This window comes from Callionymus lyra, chromosome 13 (assembly GCF_982586985.1).
Source record: "Callionymus lyra chromosome 13, fCalLyr1.hap1.1, whole genome shotgun sequence".
NCBI lineage: Eukaryota > Metazoa > Chordata > Actinopteri > Syngnathiformes > Callionymidae > Callionymus > Callionymus lyra.
Genome location: NC_141830.1, coordinates 11330437 through 11350428, shown reverse-complemented (window position 1 = coordinate 11350428; position 19992 = coordinate 11330437). Strand labels below are relative to the sequence as shown.

Sequence of the window (19992 nt, the reverse complement as noted above, 5' to 3'; positions counted from 1 at the left end):
ACTTAATTATGTCTGATTTTGCTCTCAATTTAATGTCTAACATTTAAAATAACATGTTAATGTATGTTCATTTCACATTTTCTCCTGACTCTACTTGTTGATCAAACAGAAGTAAACAAAATATCTTCCTGAAATCAATTGCAAACCCCCCCCCCCTACCTACTGCTGACAGTTTGTGAAAGAGTTTTGTACCTTTGGCCTGCCACAGGGACGCCAGAGACTTTGGAACCAGGACAACACATTCTCAGGTCTCGATGATCACATACAGTAAGATTACAGGACTATAAAAGCCAAGCGACAAGGAGACGAACATTAGTCTTCGCAGTCCAAGCAGGACTCTCTTTTTCCTCACGGCACACAGGAGCTTTTAGCCCGTCACCATGGGGGGTACCAAGCTCAGCCTTTTGCTGCTGATGGCCACTTGTACGCTGGCCCGTGAGTATTTCTTTAATTTCTTTGTAAAAAGTAGAAAAAAAACTAATTTGAAATAATGTGCAAAGTAATGATTCTGATATTTCAAATCGTTTTCTTACTTCAAACATAAAAACAAACATGGGGAAAAATTTCTTCTGTTTAAAAAGATTACCTGCAGCGACTTTTTTCCTTCTTCTATTGAAATTATTTGGTTTGTTTCTTCACAGAGCAAGACGTGAAAAATGTTGACGACAAATTTGTCATGTGCAGCAGTAAGTGTCATGTTAACTTTCTGGTGTTTAAATATATTTGTTTTGTCGTTTCGTTTTTTAAGGCATAAATGTGTGAAATTTGATGATGTATTTATTTTTATCTTGCTTCTACAATGTGATTTTGTTCCTGGTCTACATTAACTTGTGTTAATGTACTATTATTTTAACACTTATATCTGAAATTTAAAGTATTATAAAAAACTGTTTCAGTTGTCTAAAATGAATTCATATGATAATTAAACATATTTTTTCTTTAATTATTTATTAATTATTATTTAATTATTAAGATGACTTAACTATATTTATATTCAGTAGATATATTAGCACCTAAAGGTTCGACACGTTTACTTAATCACCTTTTTTCTTTTGCTTTTTAAATATCATTTTCTAGTGGTGTTTTATATATTTTATATTTATTAAATTTAGACAAAGGTTCAATACCTTAAATAAGAAGATAAAAAATGAAGTGAAATTACATTTTTTTTTTATTTATGTTAAACTACAGTTAATTATTTTTGTATTTTGAGTAACTTTTATTTGAAAAGTTTTCGAAAAAAAACTTGTTACACATAAAATTGAAAATATTTTTTCGTTTTTTTATGTGCTGTGCGTGTTTTTATTTGTCAATGACCCATGTGAATTATTTTAAGTGATTTTAAGTGTTCATTATTTTTAACGTGTTCATTCGCAGTGGAAAAAAGATTAAAGAACTTCAAGCAGTTTGTGTACGACTACGAGGCAGAAAGCTTGAACGGTGTGACGGGAGCAACAGACAACAAGAGCGGCCCTAAAGTGACCTGCAAAGTTAGTGTCCTCCTTCTCTTTTTGGCCGCAGTGAATTATATTTTAAATATCATGTTGTATTTATAGGTTGAGATCGATGTCCCACGCACCTGTGGCTTCCTCATGCGCACCACCGAATGCTCTCTGAGTGAGATCTACGCTGTGGATGCTGAGGGAACCCCGATGTATCGTCCTGCTGCCGAGGCTGAGGCGTTCAAGGTCGCCATGGCCAAGTAAGTTTTACCACTTCAAAGAAGTTCAAACTGGGTAGAATTGAGGTTTAACCACAGTTGTCTGTACATTCAGGAACCCTCTGAAGATCACAGTCGAAGGAGAAAGTGAACTGAGACTCTTTGCTGAGGAGGACGAGCCGGTCAACATCCTGAACATCAAGAGAGGAATCGTCTCTGTGCTGCTGGTGCCATTCCTGGAGGAGGAGGAGAACAAGGAAATGGTGAGCTTCTCTTGTTGCTCCATTAATTAATTCAGGTGACGCACTCCAGGCCCTGTTTGTGTCCTAGAATCATAGCGATAAACAAGTTGCACAACGATAAGATAAGCTGATAAAGCGTCTCAGGAAACAACATGATTCCATATTAGTCATCTTCAGGTTGGAGGGTCAAAGTCCCAGATAGCAGTGCCGCGTTGGCCTGCTCACATAACACTATCAAGATCATCTGATTAGAAAAGAAAAAGGGTCACTTAAGGCGATTTATCATTTGTTTTGGTCATGTTTTGCAGGAAACTGTCCACGGAGTCTGTCCCACCGAAGTCACCGTTAACGCCAGAGAGGGCATCCCCACCGATGTGACCCTCAGTCGGGACCTGTCCAACTGCGATGCCTTCACAGCTCGCAAGCAGGCTAGCAGCCCTCTGGCTCTCATCTCTGGCATGGTAGGAGTCCCAACAAAACCTCATCACAATGCAACAGTTCAGACACTAGAGGTTCCCCAAGGCTCACTACCTGGCCTAAGTATATTTATAATGTTCTCTTCTCCACCAGCACTTTCCTCTGTCCAAGATGATCAGCAGCACCCAGAAGTGCAACTACAAGTTCGACAACCAGAAGACCCACATGACCAAAGGAAGCTGTGTTGAAAAACACATCTTCCTTCCCTTCTCTTACCAGTAAGTTCCAAGTACAGTTACCTAGTGTTTAAGGCATAAAAGTTAGGTGCCTGCATGAAAAAAGCGGAGCCAGAAGGCCATTATATGCGTTGTATATCCCTTCATGGCAAACATTGACTTTATACTGTAAGTGGCCCTTTATAAAATTGACATTTAAGAAATCATCATTTTGAGAGTTTTTTCTACCTTTAGTTTGTAATAACATTGAAATAATATCTGTTGTTTATTTATTTATTTTGTCTTATAAAGAATGTTCTAATACATACAAATACTTTTGTCATTAGGCCATCATTGATTTAATATTGTTTCTCCACAGAAACGAATATGGGATTACCACCTTGGTCAAGCAGACTGTGAGTCTGAGGGAGATGAGCAAGATCAACGATAGAGTCTTCAACACTGGTAAAGACATATTTAAACACCTGTTAGGTCTTTAGAGATCCCCTTCAATGCTTTCTTTATTAACTAAACATTCGATTTCAGGTGAAACCATGGTCAAGTTCTTGAGAATGGAAGTGACCGACGACAAACTGCCAGTGCAGACCAAGGATGTGGCCATGTCCACCTTCCAGAAGCTGTACACCCTGGCAGTGACCACCGAAGGGGAGAAACGCGCCCACCTCTTCACCAGACTGGTGTCAGAGCTCCGCGGACTGAAGGTCGACGTCCTGAAACCCGCCACCCTCGAGATGGCCGACAAGTCTATGGCTCTCACCCTCCAAGCGCTGGTTCAGTGCGGCACCCCGGAGTGCGGCAGCGCCCTGCTCGCCGTCCTCAGAACCTTCGACACCGCCGCTCTGGAGGTCGACGCCACCGTCTACGCCATGTCTCTGATCACGCCTCCGTCCCGCCTCATGGTCAGCGACATGCTGGAGATGGCCAAGTACAAGCAAAGCAAAGCCATCATGTATGCCCTGAGCCGAGAGGTCAATAAGTAAGTCCGGGTTGATCGACTTTTATCCTGCACAATTTAGTGTGGTGGTTTATCAATGCTTTACATCTCAATAGGCTCTACGCTGAAGAAAAAAAGGTCACCCCAGAAATCACTGCTGTCTATGACTTCATCGCATCCCTTCTGGGTGCCGACTGTGCCGGAGACAAAGATCTGACCTTCCTCATTCTGAGAGTAAGTGGCAGGCTGTCACACATACACACTGGAATCTCATGGTGATGATACTATCGTCGTCTTTCAGGTTGTTGGAAACATGGGCGAGGCAATGGAAGCCGCTGACCCTGCGATCGGTTCCACCATGATCAAGTGCATGAGGCAGCCTTCCACCACATTGTCCGTGCAGCTCGCCGCCATCCAGGCCTTCAGACACATTACCCTCACCGACGAGGTGACCCCTGCTCCCATACCCCACTCCCATACATTTACCAATTCACGACAATTACCAACACTCTCTTTCCCTCCATAGGTGCGCTCCAACCTGCAGCGGGTCTGCCAGTACCCCAGGGGTGCCGTGCAGAAGCGCCTGGCTGCCTACCTGATGCTGATGAAAGACCCTCAGGACAGTGACATCGATATTGTGAAGAAGATCCTGACCACGGAGGAGAAAGTGCAGGTCAAGTCCTTCGTGTCCTCCCACGTCTACAACATCATGACGTCCACTCACAAGGACACCCAGATGTAAGTCTAATTCCCTCATGTAATGTTTGTATTGAGAATAACTGGATCATTTTATTATTTTAAGTTGTGAACTTAACATCAAAAGATGAAAACATTTTAAATGTTTAAAAGCTGCTTCACTTTTCCACCAGGCTTGGGGAGAAACTCCTGGACGCCCTTCAGGACACTGATGTCACCAGTCATATTGACTTCACGATGAAGTCCCGCAACTACAAGATGGCCATGCTCGAGAGCAACATGATCTTTGACTCCAGCAGCCAGGTGCCCAGAGAGGTCATGCTGAAAACAACCCTGGATGCTTTTGGATACAAGATGGACTTCTACGAGGTTCTTGATATAAAACAGTGAATTCTCTCATAAGGTAAAATGCTCAGTTGTTAACTCTTAATTGATGACAGGTTGGAATTGAGGGAAAGGGATTTGAGCCCACCATTGAGGCCTTGTTTGGAAAGAACGGATTCTTCCCTGACGCTGTGTCCAAGGCTATCTACTGGTCTGAGGATAAAATGCCATCAAAGATCAACGAAGTTTTGCAGAAGTGGGTTGCTCCCCTGAAAATGCAGGGACAGAAGGTAAGGAGAATCAGATTTCTTCAGAGTTCTTCTGGAAAATTTAACAAATATTTGTCTCTGAAGGTTCCCGAAGACCTGGTGAGAGAAATCGTCCGCAGCTTCAGCAAGACATTCAACAATCTGCTGAACCAGGAGGCTCCAGAGACCATGGCCTACCTGAGGCTGCTGGGAAATGAGATGGGCTTCATGAAGGGAAGCGAACTCAAGAGTGTGGCTCAGAACATTTTTATGTACTCTGATATCCTCCTGAAGATCATACCTGAAACTGTAAGTTTTCTAAAACACTTTGTCTGGGCAACACAGCTAAACATTGAATCTCTTTTGGTAGTTTATCCGCAAAATGATGTCAGGCACCAACAACAACATCTTCGCCCACTACATCTTCATGGACAACAAATTTGTGCTGCCAACTGCTTCCGGTTTGCCTTTGACTTTTGCTCTGTCTGGCACATTCACTCCTGGAGCCAAGGGAGGCATTACCTTCACAAGAGACCTGGTGCGTATTTCAGCTCAATGAACATCAAAATGAACATCAGTATTGAACTTTCCTTTTTTTTTATCTGTCCTGCAGAAAGAGGTGATGTTCAAGCCTGAGGTTGGACTGGAGGTTCTGACAACGATGGGGGTCCATATGCCCGAGTTTGTCGTCTCTGCTGTGGAGATGCACACCAACCTTTACCACGAGAGCACGCTGAACGCTAAGCTCTCCATGGAGGCAGACCAGATCAAGATTTCTATCCCTGCCGTCGAGAAGACCACAAACCTCTTGAAAATCAAGTAAGTTCCTCAACTTGATACCAATCAATCAATTCAAAAAATACTTTTATTAATATATTACAATTTTGTCAAAACAGCAACAAAGTGATGATCATTGGCGCCGACCAGGCTGTTGTGATCCCGGACACTGACGGAGAAAAAAATTGTAACATGTTTGCTGGATTTAATTATTGCTTGGAAATCCGCCACGGTGTTATTGGCAGACCTGCGACACCTTACTTCCCTCTGACTGGAGAGAACAAGTGAGTCAACGATGATGTAAACACTGAAATCTAAAATATCAAAATTCTAAAAAAAAGAACGAACATACACCAAAAATATTCATTAAGCAATTTTTGCAGCATATTGTGGAACACAAATGAATAATGTTTTTTTTTTTCTTAACAGGTATTTTTTGACCCTTGAGCCAAACCAGGATGTCAACGAGTACACCGCCACTATGGCTTACAAGATGTTGAACGAAGGAAAGGATGGACGCCAGACTGTCGATTCAGTGAAGATGATGTTGAGAGCTGAAGGTAAGAGATTTACACAGATGATGAAAATCGAATCAACACACAATTTTGTTTTCCTCCATAATATAAAAAACTAAAAATTATAAACCCAAAAACTGGAGCCTCTATTCAACGTTTTGACCATATTTTCATAACCCGCCGATCTCTTTCTGAAGTTAAATCTGTTTTGAGACTCCTGGGGCTGCATTCCAACTTCTAAAACTATGATTGAACCTTGCGTTTTTAGGCTCCAAGCCCACTGAGGCCTCAATCCTCATGAAATACAACAGGAACAGAAACGTGTTCACCTCCCAGCTGCTGGTCCCTGACTTTGATGTTGAAGCCGGAGTCAAGATTGGTTTCACCGACGGCAGCAAAGGCAAATCCCTCATCTTGGAGCTCTCCAACAAGAACGTGCCCCAGCTCTCTCTGACTGGACGTGCACAGTGAGTCCAGTTCTCCTTGTCCGAACATGATCGTGTGAGGTTTTGAAATATTAACTAAATGATGCTGAATTCCAGGATGAAGGCCATGATGGACAGCATGCTCCAGGTTCAGCTCTTAGTCCCTGCCCTCAAGACCGACGCTACCATCACTGCAACGATGAACAGAGCAGCTGGACTCAGCATGCAGATCAAGAGTGATGTCAAGGTCTTTGACACTTCCTCCATGCAGGGAGTCACTTTCAGATACGGTATGAATGTCCTCTGTTGCAGCCATCTCCAGCACAAGATTTCACTTTACAAACGTTCTGTATGATCTTTTCAACAGCTGCTGACCAGTTGGAGGTTGAGCTCATGTCCAACATGAATGCTGACACCAACACACTGGTGCCGTACACTGAGGCCACTCAGGTCTGGCTCGGACAGATCGTAGCTGAAGCCATGAATCAGCAGGTTCCCAAGACCGACATGAAACTTCGTCACATTGTTGAAAAAGCGTTTGAGGTGAGTTTATAGGATTACTATCCTTTTTCTTTTTTCCTTGGAGGGTGAGAGTGGAAAATGAACGATGCTGTCTTTAGGCGTCCGACATCTGGAAGCAGAAGATTGCAACTGAAGTTCCCTTCGTTGAAATGCTGATGAACAAAGTAGAGAAGACAAAGATGCCCTCCATGCCTGAGAACTTTTTTATGAACTTGTAAGAAACACACACATGAGGGTTTGTTGTATTACTGCTTGACTTTTGTGTAAACTGTATTTTATCTTTTTCACAGTGAAAGCAAATTCAATTACCAGTTCAAACAAGACAGTCTGACCATCACAGTCCCTCTGCCTTATGGTGGTAAATCCTCTGAGGAGTTGATGATCCCAGCTGCAGTCAAGACCCCTCCCATGACCGTCCCTCAAATTGGTCTCGACATGGGCCCTCGTGAGATCAGGATTCCCGCTTTCACCATCCCGACAGAACAAGAACTCACTCTGCCCCTGTTTGGAAAGATGGAAATGTCCGCCAAGCTCAACAGCAACTACTATAACTTGGAGGCGACAGCTTTAGCCGGAAACAACACAGAGAACACGCCCAACTACTTGGCTAAATTCAAAGTGATCGCTGACAGCCCGATGAGCATGCTCTCCTTCATAACTGAAGGTAATTTTTCAGATTCTTGACAAGCAAAACTTAACCAGTAAGAACTGTAAAATAAATATATTTATATATATATATATATACTGTATATATATATATATATATATATATATATAAATATTTGTGTTCCATTCAGGTCCTTATAAAAACGGAATCTTGACACTTTTTACATTTTTATGTGACTTTCTTGTCTTTACAGGAGCTGCAGAAATAATTGACACAGAAGACAAAACAATGAAGTTCAGGATTGATGGTTCACTGAAGCATGACTTGATCCAAACTAGTGTAAACCTGTTGGAGACCCTCGATGTGACCGACAACATAAAGTCAACTGGTAGATTCAACATCAACGCAGCTTCCCCTGTAGGTGTGCAAACTTCTATGACGCTCACCAACCAGTTCAGCCTTGACTCTGGGATCCTCTCTGGAGACATCAACGCAGATGCTTCCGCCACCATCGGACACATGACTGGCACCACCACTTATCTGAACACCTTCTCTCTTGAGCCGGCCAAAAAAGAAGCAAGAATGGAAAGCAACGTTAATATTGACTTTGACGTATTGAAGGCTTCAAACAAAATCAAGGCAGCATACTTTATTGACGAGCTTAACTTTGAGTCCAACACCAACCTAAATATCTTGGCGGTCGAGCACACAACAAATTCAGCCATTAGCTTCAAGAAACTTCAGCTCCTGGCTTCTTCCAACTCAGTGACCAAGATTCAGGACAGAGTCGTCCGTAACCAGATGGAGCTGTCCGCCTCAGGCGAGCAGGCCAGCCTTCGTATTGAGAATCACGCCGGTGACTCTGTTTACACTTTGCTCACTGGATCAATGAATCCTTCAGGCTTGGAGCTCAATGCTGATGCTTCAGTCAACACTCTCTCAAGCATCGCCTCCCACAAAGCAACTTTAGCCCTGAATATGAATGGTCTGACCACCAGTTGCACAACTGCCATGCAGCACAGCCCACTTTCCTTTGAGAATGTTTTCCATGGTGGAGTTGACACCAACGGAGCCACCGTGTCCCTCTCAACAAAGGGTGGAATCAGAGATAGCAATGCAGAGCTCAACATTGAGGGAAAGATTGCCAGCTCTGATGTTTACATCAATGGCATGCTGAAGGGAAACCTCTATGACTTTAACACCAGAAACAGAGTGAACTTCAGGCTCAATGAAAATGGCCTTGTTCTCTCCAACAAGATTGTGGGATCTTTCCTCGACATGAGGACTGATAACACCCACTCTCTCTCACTCTCCCTGAGATCTTTCACGCTCCAGTCCCAGACAGAAAACGTGCTTAATGCAGCCAACTCATACATGCACGACATCACAATGAACATGGAGAGCTACAAGGCTTCTGCAAACATGAAAAATAACCTGAAGATCATGAACGTAAACTTTGTGAACGAGGCCCAGTTAAAGGCAGAGCCCTACAACATGGAGATGACTGGATCGATGATGTCTGCCATTAAGGAGGAGGAGCTGAAACACACCTATGAAATTAAGGTTGTAGACATGATCATCTCTACCAAGTGCAACACAAATGGTAAACTTTTGGGTACCCAGATGTCTCATGCCACCGAAATGGAACTGGCTGGATTGACCATGACTCTGAAGAACTTGGCCAACCTCAAATCCCCATTGCTCCAGGTCGACAGCAATATTAATGCTGTTGCTGAACCTTTCACCTTGAACATCGATGCCATGTTTAACTCCAATGGTGCTGTTTACCTGTTCGGTAAGCACAGCGGTGAGGTTTATAGCAAATTCCTGCTGAAAGCAGAACCTCTGAAGTTCCTCCACTCTCTTGAACAAAGAGCCTCAAGCAGCCATGAACTGAGCGGGATACCCACTATCACGACCAGCATTGACAACAAGTTCACCAGTGTGTTGAACCTCGAAGAGCAGCTCGTTGTTCTGAAGATGAAAGCCAATTTGAATGAGCACTCCTTCTCTCAGGAGCTGGATGCCTACAACAAGGCTGAACGCATGGGAGTTGAGATGAAGGGAACACTCTCCACCAACTTCATGACAGATGCAAGCAACGACTACGCAGTCTCTGGATTCTTGAAGTACGACAAGAATAGCGACAGCCACCTTATCCTGATTCCATTCATGGAATATTTACCTGCAGTCATTGAAAATACAAAGGCCACACTTATGAGACTCATGGACAGTACTGTTGAGATGCTGAAAGACATCAACACCAAGTATGAGATCAGTACCATGGTTCAAAACAAGGTGGAGCAGCTGAAATCTGTCATCAACAACTTAGACTTATATTCCTTCATCCAGGACATCAAGATGTTTGTCAGCTCAGTAGAAGCCACCGTGATGAATCTGACATCCAAGATCCCTACCGACAAAATCATTGAGGTTCTGAAGACCATCAGGGAAGCCATCATGACATGGGTTAAGAACTATAACATTTCCACAAAGTTAGATATCATGTATGAAAGAATTGAAGAGTTCCTCTCCAGTTATGAGGTTGAGAAGATGATCGCAGTCATCATGGATCAGGTTGTTGATATGATGAAGAAATACCAAATCAGGGAAAAGATCCACAACGTGTTTACCACTATTAAGTCAATTGACATCAAGCCTGTGGTTCAGAAGATGATGGCACCAGCTCAGGAACTCCTGAATGAGATCTATTCCTTTGACTTTACGCAGCTGATTGAAGACATGAGCAGCTATTTCATGACCTTAATCCAGAAACTTCAATCTTTTGATTATGAAACTCTTGCTATGAAGCTGAAAGAGAAGGCGGCAGACATGAGCAAAATCCCCTGCTTTGGCAAACTCTACGGAGAATTGAAGGTGACTTCCCCTCATTACAAACTTAAGACCATGGCGGATTTGACAAACACTACAACGTCTTCAGTCACCCCAGAGTTCAAAATCAACCTGAAATCTCAAGCTTCATCCACCCTCAGGGTCCTGGATTTCACCCTTGATGCCAGTGCGCTATTGGCTATGCCCAAAATGAGCCACCTGTCTGTCTCTGAGAACATCAAGATTGAACAGTCATCATTTAATCTTGACCACCAAGGAGCAATGACCATCTTTACCCTGCCATCAGAGGTCACAGCATCAACAACAGCCAATGTCATGACTGAACTCTACACTGCCGAGCTTGTTAATTCTATTCACTTTGCTGCTGGTAGTGGAGTTTCTGCAAAAATGGAGACAAACTACAAACACGGCATGAACATGCTGCCCCTTAGCTTCTCCAGCGACATGTCCATGAACCAGAAGACGATGTTTGTGCTGGAAGATGGCACTGCAAGCCTGATCATGAACAACCTGGCTAATGGAAAATATTCCCTTCAGAAATACACGGATGAGCTGGCACATAAGAGTGACATGGAGGTCACTATGGATCTGTGCACAACCAAAGTAACATTTGCAGGGGAAACCAGCAACAAAAACCTGAAAGCCATTCATAACCTGTCTGCTGACATTTGCATCCTCCGTCACGTCATGATTGAGGCCAGTGCTGTCACAGAGGCGCCCATCATAAAGACCAGTGTTGCAGAACTGAAGTTCCAGGCCAAGACCGAAGACATGAAAATTCACTTCACTGCTTCTCATAACACAGAAATGGAGGATCTTGTCATCTCAAATGCTGCCCTCGCTCTGGTCTCCACTGATGAGCTGACCTTTGACACAAAGAACAAGCTGAACAGCAAAATGCGCATGCCATTCCCAATCAGCCTGCGCACAAAGGTGGATCTTCAGAACGACATGGTGCTCTCTCTGAAAACTGAAGTGCAACAGGCCGGCTGGACTGGTTTGGCAAGATTCAATCAGTACAAATATTCTCATCAGTTTGCCGTAGACAACGTAGAGACGGAAATCAGAGTTAATTCCCAGATCCATGCTGAAGCAGACCTTGAAGTACTGAAGAAGGAGGTCACCATTCCTTCGATTACGGTGCCCTATTTTGATGTAACCACACCAGAAATTAAGGATTTCTCACTGTGGTCCAACACTGGCCTGGCTAAATATCTGATTACTCCTCAGCAGACCCTTGACATTACCAGCAAGCTCACGTACAAGAAAAACCCTGAACCATTCATGATCTACATCAATCTTAAACCTGCCATTAATGGCATTAATATGAACATGAAGACTCTGCACAAGAGAATGCTTGTCAGCAAGGACAAAGCTGCTGCCATGCTGGCTTCCACATACAACAGGGCCCAGGATGAGTATGAGAAATACAGCCTTCAACTGCCCAAAACCGTCACAGTCCCAGCCTTCAAGGTGCCAGTGATGAACGTGGAACTGTCCACCTTCACCATTCCCCTGCCTGATTCCAGCCTCATCTCCATGCCCACTCTGCACGTTCCATCTGCCCTCAGCAAGCTGACTCTTCCCAAAATCACAGTGCCCGAGGTGCAGAGGATCGACATCCCCAAGATGGGCGATCTGATGCACGAGTTCTCTTTGAAGACTGAAATGATCACCCTCACAAGTGAAGCCAGTCTGCTCAATAACAATCTAGACAGCATCAACGTTCACTTTGACGCCTCCTCCACCACTCCATGTGAGCTCCTGAAGGGAAAGATTCAAGGAAACATGGATCTCAGCAAGGTCCCCAAAGGTGTTAAAATGGTCTCTGCCTTGAGTGCCAAATACATGCAGTTCGAAGTCAACCACGACGGCTCGATGTTAGTCACCTCTGAAATTGTTGACACTTCTATGACCAACGCAGCGCGCATCCATCTTATGGAGGACGCCATGGAAGTCAAACAAGTGGTAACTGCGAATCCAACAGAAGGTCTTGTCATGTCTCTTTCAACCCCTGCTGGACTCATCGGTGTTCAGATGCAGACCAAGCGCCCGGCGCAAGTGAGAGCTAGAGTCTACGGCCGCTACCAGGTAAGAACATCAGCTTCATAAGTATGCATATGGAATTTTAAACAACAGGATACTGATATGTTTTCTTTCTCTCAACAGTCGGAACCCACCAAAGACGTGGATATCATCTTGACAAAGATCTCTATGACCAACTCCGAGACTATTAATGTTCAGACCACCTGGAACATGGAGATCCCAAACGAAATGATGCTTGAAGTGAACAGAAAGGTCCCTACTATCTTCGAGGCTGTTGACGAAACCTATACTGAGCTCACCAATAAGGCCAGAGACCTCCAGAGAAGCGTTTACAAAATGAAGAAACAAGGAAAGGTTATGATGAAGAGGGCAGCAGAGAGTCTGAGGGAAGTTGAACCTCCTGTAGTTTTGACAACTGTAACCAATTTCGCAAGTTCGATTTTGCAGAAGTACCAGAAGAATGTCTTAGCTGTCCTGGATGCAGTTTTTAAATTCCTTAAAGAGACCCAGTTCAGAATCCCAGGCTACCAGCGTAGACTGACAGGGACAGAGATCTTCCTGGAGTGCAGGTCTTTCCTTATAGATACTATCGACAAGGTGTATGTCGCTGTTCCAGTTTACTTCAACAGATTGTTCGCAGAAGCCATTAAGTATGTCGAGGCCATTTACTTTGTTGTTCCCGCAACTGATTTTGTTGTTAGCGGAGAGGAGTTAGTCAGAGAGTTGTCGAGAATTCTTAGGAGAACCAAGGCCGACCTGATTTTTCTGTTTGGATCAGTCAGGCAAATTGAGTTGAAAGACTACTACAATATGGCTACAGAGTCTGTGAAATTTGCTGTAAAGAAGTCTGAGAGATTTCTGGAAATTGTGAGAACTATGGACGTAGACTCAGTGGTGTTCTACCTGGAGCATCTTTTTAATGACATCGCCAACTCCCGCATTGTAAGAGCTGTTGTTTGGCATGCAAATTTCTCTGTCATATATTTGATTGAGTGTTTCCAAATTGTTAGAGAGAAGGTTGAGGATAGGATGTTCGGCGAGATGTCCATTGAAGAACTGCAGACCACCATCCAGAGTAACATCAGCTCTTTCATGAAGGAGGCTAACAACTTCCAGAACACACTCATCGTGAACCTTAAAGAGAAAAGTCAGATTGTCGAACCTTATCTGAGAGTTAGTGACCGACAGATTGACCTCGACATCCCAATTCCTTTCTTAGCATACTACAACTAATTGTTAACTTCTAAGAACGCGCCTCACCAATGTTTGTCTCTGTTTGTCTAAAGCTCTGCTCCAGTATTTCTCTGGTGACTCCCTGTTTGTGTCCACCAGCAGCTTGTTGTTGTTTATTTAAAAACATGTTCAATAAAGATCCTTTGTAGCACAAACAGTTTCCTTTTTTCTTTGACAAGTTTGGGATATTTTGTATCAAGTGTTATTAAGTACTTGAATCTACCTGCAGAGTTTAACTCCCCATTCTTCCTCTTATTCCTCCCTCAGTTAAAAAACAAACTTACCCTCAACCAAGGGTCTCGAACTTGTGGGACCCTCTAATTTCTGTCTTATTTTAGTGCAAACAGAGCAAATGATTCCATCTTTGAACAATATCAGATGGTTAAGAAATAAAGATCACATGTTATGATTCAATTGTTATGATGAAATGTTATGATTCATATATATTTCATTATATAGTTAATATAAATTAATAAAAACATAAATAAATGGTCAAAATTCACAGTGAACCTGTAACAATTCAGCTACCAAAGGTGACCCAGAATCCACACCAAAATACACAAAACATGAATCGGCAAAATATGAAGAAAATTTGGATCATTTCCCCAACAGTCCCAAAGCCAGTTGCTCTATACCAGGGGTCACCAACTTTTTTTTTAACTGTGAGCTACACCAAGGCAACCATGTGACCTTAAGGGCTACCATCAGTTTGGTACACGATACTAAAAATACATTTTCATATATATTATTATAGATAATAAATTATCATTTCAATTTAATAATTTCAATAATTACCAATTGGGCAAAAATAAAAAAACTCAAAATAAAGTATAAGATGATTATTATATATAAAAAAAATGTAAGTGTTTTTGAACGTGCCCTTAAACTCTGGGAGGGACCTGTGACCCTTTTATTATCAGGTAAAGGTAAGACAATTAAGCAATATTAGATTTTTTATGTTTGTTTAGTTTTCAGAAAAATAAAAAAGCGAAAAATAAAGACGATTAAATCTTGAAATTAATATATAATCTAAGTAGAAAGTCAAGACACTAGTAAGGTTACTTTTATTAGGTTTAATTATTTGTTAGGTTTTGTTTTTTTGACCAACATCCCAAAGGAGATCTCCAGAGTGATTAATCAAGTTCTGTCTATCTACCTATTGATTTTAATGCATTTTCTGTTATATAAAACTGAAACAATTAACAAACACTACACTTGAAATACTTAAACTCAACAATTCTACTTAGCATTAAAACTTATATGGAACTTATATAATTTATTTTGGTTAGTGGCCAACTTTTTTTTTAACTCTACAATAACAGACAAATGGTTATGTTGCCATGGCAGGACAGTTAATAATGCATCAGACCCCTAAAAAAGCTTCTTCTATATTCAAACTTTTTCCACCAGGATCCCAGGATGGATGGAACTACTTTCATTAATAATAAATGACTGATGTTTGCTGCTTCAGCATGTTGTCCTCATGGCGTGGATCCGTGTGAGCCGTGACTCCGCCGACATGTGAGGCACAAGAGAGGGGCCAGTGTGGGAGAATTAACCAGTCCAGCACATCACATTCCTGCCCAGTAAGTCGACTCAAATCCCAGCAACAACACAGAATGTGACTTTGACACCATTGTCACTAGACTGGATTAGGAAAAAAAAAAAAAAGAAAATTATTCAGAGCAGAATTCTGACTCTTCCTAATGAATAATTACTTTAGTCACAAAACTAATCAGGTAATTATGGATAATAAAGGTTAATAGAGCAAAGACTTTTGCATCATATATTTTTTTATTATCATATGACAATGATTGTGAAAGATGTTTACTTTGGTAAAATTGGTATTGTTAACAAAATGGTTTTGCGAGTCTTCATCATCTGTCATACTCCCTGATCATTCATTTTTCTAAACATTTGTCGAAATAAATCCAAAGAAAAAAAGAACTCCATCTTGACAAAATGCTTTTATATCCCATTACTTGCTGCCCATGGATATTTTTCATTAATGATGATAATCATTTAATAAAATGCATTTACAGAAAGAAAAAAAAAATACTGATTTGTACACAGAAATTATTTATTTTAAAAAAGTGTCCCATTTGTGCAACATTACAAAAAAAAACATAACAACATAGATGCAAGTGCTCATGTTTTGGCTGTGACATTTGGCACAAGAAAAAAAAATAAAGATATACACAAGTCAAGGTCAACAAAAGTGGGTGTTTTGTCGTGAGTGCTGGGTGGTAACACCTTTGTGAGTAAACACTAGTAGAATTAAGATGTGTTCATTGTGTATTCAAACCCTTTTTTTGAGGGTTTTAGTTATTCAACGGTCATTTTTCAGTTAATGATTTGTTTTTGTTGTTGGGGAAAATAAGAGCATTAGTACCAGCACAATACATCAAGTTTTGTTAGTGCAGTTTTGGATGTAGTGATTGTAAAGTTAACACCAAGCAGGCTAAAGTGCATTTTGAAAAAAGACCGTTTTCTATATGGAAGTTTCTAAATCCACCGAGTGAAAAGACAGCCACTGATAAATAACAAGTCACATTCAAAAATAAAGTAAACATCTCTCAAGGTGAGCAAAAAACACCGCAACAAACACTGTTGTCGGCCATACCACCCAGCACTGGTTCAACACCAACATATTATTTTCATTGACACTTCTTTTGACTCATAAAAGAAAAAGAAAAAAAAAAATCCAAAAGGCACAGCCGATAGACACAGTGAAAACCGGATGTCGGCCAAGCTCTTGCTTGAGTCACGTGGTTGGATTTCCTTTCCTTTTGTTTTCATTCAAAGTGATATAGGGTTAGACATATCATTCATCAAAGTTCATTGAACAGTTAACAACTTAAAAACAAGTCTCTGAAATGGCAAAAAATCCCGAGTCTTTCAAAATAAAAGCCGGAGTCTCCACTTTCCTTCTCTCTCAGTTCACATTAAAACGCAGCACCGTAGACAACCCCCCGACTGCGATTTCCGTTTCTGTAACGACGCTTTGGTGGCCATCTCGAACACCTCCCACACGCCCTCCTTGGACCGGGCCGAGCACTCCAGGTAGTCGTGGGCGCCGATCCTGGCCGCCATGGCGCGGCCCTCGTCCGCCTTCACGGGCTCCAGCTTCAGCCGCGACAGCTCGCTCTTCACGCCCTCGTCGTGGCGCAGATCCTTCTTGTTGCCCACCAGGATGATGGGGACATTCGGGCAGAAGTGCTTCACCTCGGGGACCCACTTCTCCGGGATGTTCTCCAGCGAGTCCGGGCTGTCCACGGAGAAGCACATGAGGATGACGTCGGTGTCCGGGTAGGAGAGCGGCCGGAGCCGGTCGTAGTCCTCCTGGCCCGCCGTGTCCCACAGGGCCAGCTGGACCTGCTTGTTGTCCACCTCGATGTCCGCCACGTAGGTGTCGAAGACGGTCGGGACGTACACCTCCGGGAACTCGTCCTTGCTGAACACGATGAGGAGACATGTTTTCCCGCAGGCGCCGTCGCCCACCACCACCAGCTTCTTACGGATGGTCGCCATTCGTGGTCCTCGGGAACACAAGGTCCACAACAGCGGGGGGGGACTTGAACGAACGGAGACGATTATCCAGAAACAAACGCGATTCTCTTTATAAGAGGAAGGTAGGATTCCAAATATAGCAACCCAATAGGAAGTGGCGGTGGTGCGTTCACGGTCTGCCCAGGCTGCCTTGGATTGGATCTCAGCCGGGACCGCTTTTAGTGGTGGAGGGGGCTGGTCCTGGTCCGGGATCCACCCAAATATATCAGACGAAACCTAACTTGGTTCAGACATAAGAAGAAAAAAAACTTGCTCACTAAGTCATGCTCACATGTTAAGATGAAACCTGGAGGGGCAGAGTTTGACATTTCAATTCATCATGAGACGTTAAAATAGTTTTTCTATTCACACAACCAGACAGTTTCACTCATACACATGATAATAATAACAATAATGCTCCTTGTATTAAAACATATTAATAAAGATAATAATACATGAGACGTTATAATCGTTTTCTCTTCACACAACCAGACATATTCACTCATACACATGATAATAATAACAATAATGCTCCTTGTATTAAAAAATATTACACATGATAACAATAACTAAAAAAAAAAAAATCCCAGATCTGGAAGTATTATCTTGGGATCCAGGTGTTTTTTTCATGGAGCAAATTCATTATTATTATTGTGCCTGTAACAAACAAGATGGGCTGCATTTTAAAAAATAAAGATTTTATTCTACATACAGAAATATGAAGTGTTAAAGAAAGACTGTTATAGACTAGCTATGTAATATTTTCATTTTGAGTTTCCATGAGGTGTAAGGTTACGCTGATGATGTTATACCTTTATTCTTCCCTCATTGGATACATTTAAGTTGACACAGCAGTTCACAAAAAAACATTGAACTGTATTATACTGTGGATACATATACACATTATATTGGGCCGTATCAGATTCAGAACATTGTATTGCAAGTTTTGTAAACACATCCTAGTGGTGGCAGTACAGATATAATACATGTATTAAAACATATTAATAAAGATAATTATACTTAATAATAATTATAATAATGCTCCATGTATTAAAACAATATTAATAAAGGTATCATAAATAATACATGAGACGTTAAAATAGTTTTCTCTTCACACAACCAGACATATTCACTCATACACATGATAATAATAACAATAATGCTCCTTGTATTAAAACAATATTAATAAAGGTAATAATACATGAGACGTTAAAATTGTTTTCTCTTCACACAACCAGACATATTCACTCATACACATGATAATAATAACAATAATGCTCCTTGTATTAAAACAATATTAATAAAGGTAATAATACATGAGACGTTAAAATTGTTTTCTCTTCACACAACCAGACATATTCACTCATACACAGGATAATAATAACAATAATGCTCCTTGTATTAAAACATATTAATAAAGATAATAATACATGAGACGTTAAAATAGTTTTCTCTTCACACAACCAGACATATTCACTCATACACATGATAATAATAATACTCCTTGAATTAAAAAATATTAATAAAGATAATAATACATGAGACGTTAAAATCGTTTTCTCTTCACACAACCAGACATATTCACTCATACACATGATAATAATAACAATAATGCTCCTTGTATTAAAAAATATTAATAAAGATAATAATACATGAGACGTTAAAATTGTTTTCTTTGCACACAACCAGACATATTCACTCATACACATGATAATAATAACAATAATGCTCCTTGTAGTAAAAAATATTAATAAATATAATAATACATGAGACGTTAAGATAGTTTTCTCTTCACACAACCAGACATATTCACTCATACACTTGATAATAATAACAATAATGCTCCTTGTATTAAAACATATTAATAAAGATAATAATACATGAGACGTTAAAATAGTTTTCTCTTCACACAACCAGACATATTCACTCATACTCATGATAATAATAACAATATAGATCCATGTTGCACAGACTCCTTTGCACTTTTTCTTGCACTACGTTTTGCATATCATCCATCCATCCATCCATCCATCCATCCATCCATCCATCGTCATCCGCTTATCCGTCAACGGGTCCAGGGCGGAGATTTTGTCTGTGAACAAAATACAAATTCCCTATGAGTCAGTAACAGACTAAGAAAAATTCTTACTATATGGTCAATGGCGAATAAAGCTGTTTTCTAATACTGATAATAGTAATGTTTTTTTTAATTAATCTTTAATGGAATGACACAACTATGCCTGGTTCCCAAATTAATTTAAGGAATTTGAATGTAGGGCCCTGTGACAGACTGGCGTGCTGTCCAGGGTGTCCCCTGTCTCTCGCCCTATCATACTGGGATAGGCTCCAGTCTTTATTTTATTCTATTTAGATTTTTTATTCATTTTATTATTTTATTTCTGGGTGTTTTTTATTTGTTTGTATATTGCTGTTTAAACCGAATTTCCCCTCGCGGGACAAATAAAGGATTCTGATTCTGATTCTCCCCGCAACACCAGTAAGGGATAAAGCAGTTGAAAATGATCACTGAATGAATTTGAATGTAGGACATTTACAACCTGAATGTTATTTTTCTTTTCTTTTTTAGATGTTTTTCCTGTTATTTGTTTTTCCCTCCTTTTTCTTTGGAGTTTCTATAAAGTGTTGTTGAAAAAAATAAAATCAGAAACTTTTATTGACAGTTTAGTAAACTGACCAGAAACTGTTTC

General features: G+C 41.2%; 2 protein-coding genes across 3 annotated transcripts; one reads left to right on the top strand and one right to left on the bottom strand.

Moving 5' to 3' along the window:
• The first annotated feature begins 181 nt into the window (after positions 1–181).
• Positions 182–13884, top strand: LOC148067360 (apolipoprotein B-100-like). Of its 2 annotated transcripts, XM_087805844.1 has the most exons (26): positions 182–435; positions 642–686; positions 1378–1490; positions 1557–1702; positions 1776–1923; positions 2211–2363; positions 2473–2597; positions 2914–2999; positions 3081–3531; positions 3606–3723; positions 3791–3937; positions 4016–4227; positions 4359–4554; positions 4626–4799; positions 4863–5066; positions 5128–5295; positions 5371–5576; positions 5654–5818; positions 5964–6094; positions 6318–6516; positions 6592–6764; positions 6842–7017; positions 7095–7210; positions 7287–7660; positions 7857–12547; positions 12626–13884. In XM_087805844.1, the coding sequence occupies exons 1-26, from the start codon at positions 381–383 to the stop codon at positions 13733–13735; spliced, it is 9882 nt and encodes a 3293-aa protein (XP_087661970.1). In that variant the 5' UTR covers positions 182–380; the 3' UTR covers positions 13736–13884. The 2 variants fall into 2 exon arrangements, with proteins under 2 accessions (XP_087661970.1, XP_087661969.1); XM_087805843.1 differs by having other exon boundaries at positions 4626–5066.
• Positions 13885–15683: 1799 nt separating this feature from the next.
• LOC148067359 (rho-related GTP-binding protein RhoB-like) lies at positions 15684–17885 on the bottom strand. The gene has a single exon (XM_087805854.1). It carries the CDS (start codon positions 17264–17266, stop codon positions 16676–16678), a length of 591 nt encoding a protein of 196 aa, XP_087661980.1. The 5' UTR covers positions 17267–17885; the 3' UTR covers positions 15684–16675.
• Between the last annotated feature and the right edge of the window lie 2107 nt (positions 17886–19992).

Bases quoted from the DNA above. Each gene is read 5' to 3' on its own strand.
- LOC148067360 (XM_087805843.1), top strand. From the start codon at position 381: ATGGGGGGTACCAAGCTCAGCCTTTTGCTGCTGATGGCCACTTGTACG. The intron at 4,228-4,358 runs GTAAGTCTAATT...CTTTTCCACCAG, and splicing joins ACTCACAAGGACACCCAGAT to GCTTGGGGAGAAACTCCTGG. The intron at 7,018-7,094 runs GTGAGTTTATAG...TGCTGTCTTTAG, and splicing joins TTGTTGAAAAAGCGTTTGAG to GCGTCCGACATCTGGAAGCA.
- LOC148067359 (XM_087805854.1), bottom strand. From the start codon at position 17,266: ATGGCGACCATCCGTAAGAAGCTGGTGGTGGTGGGCGACGGCGCCTGC.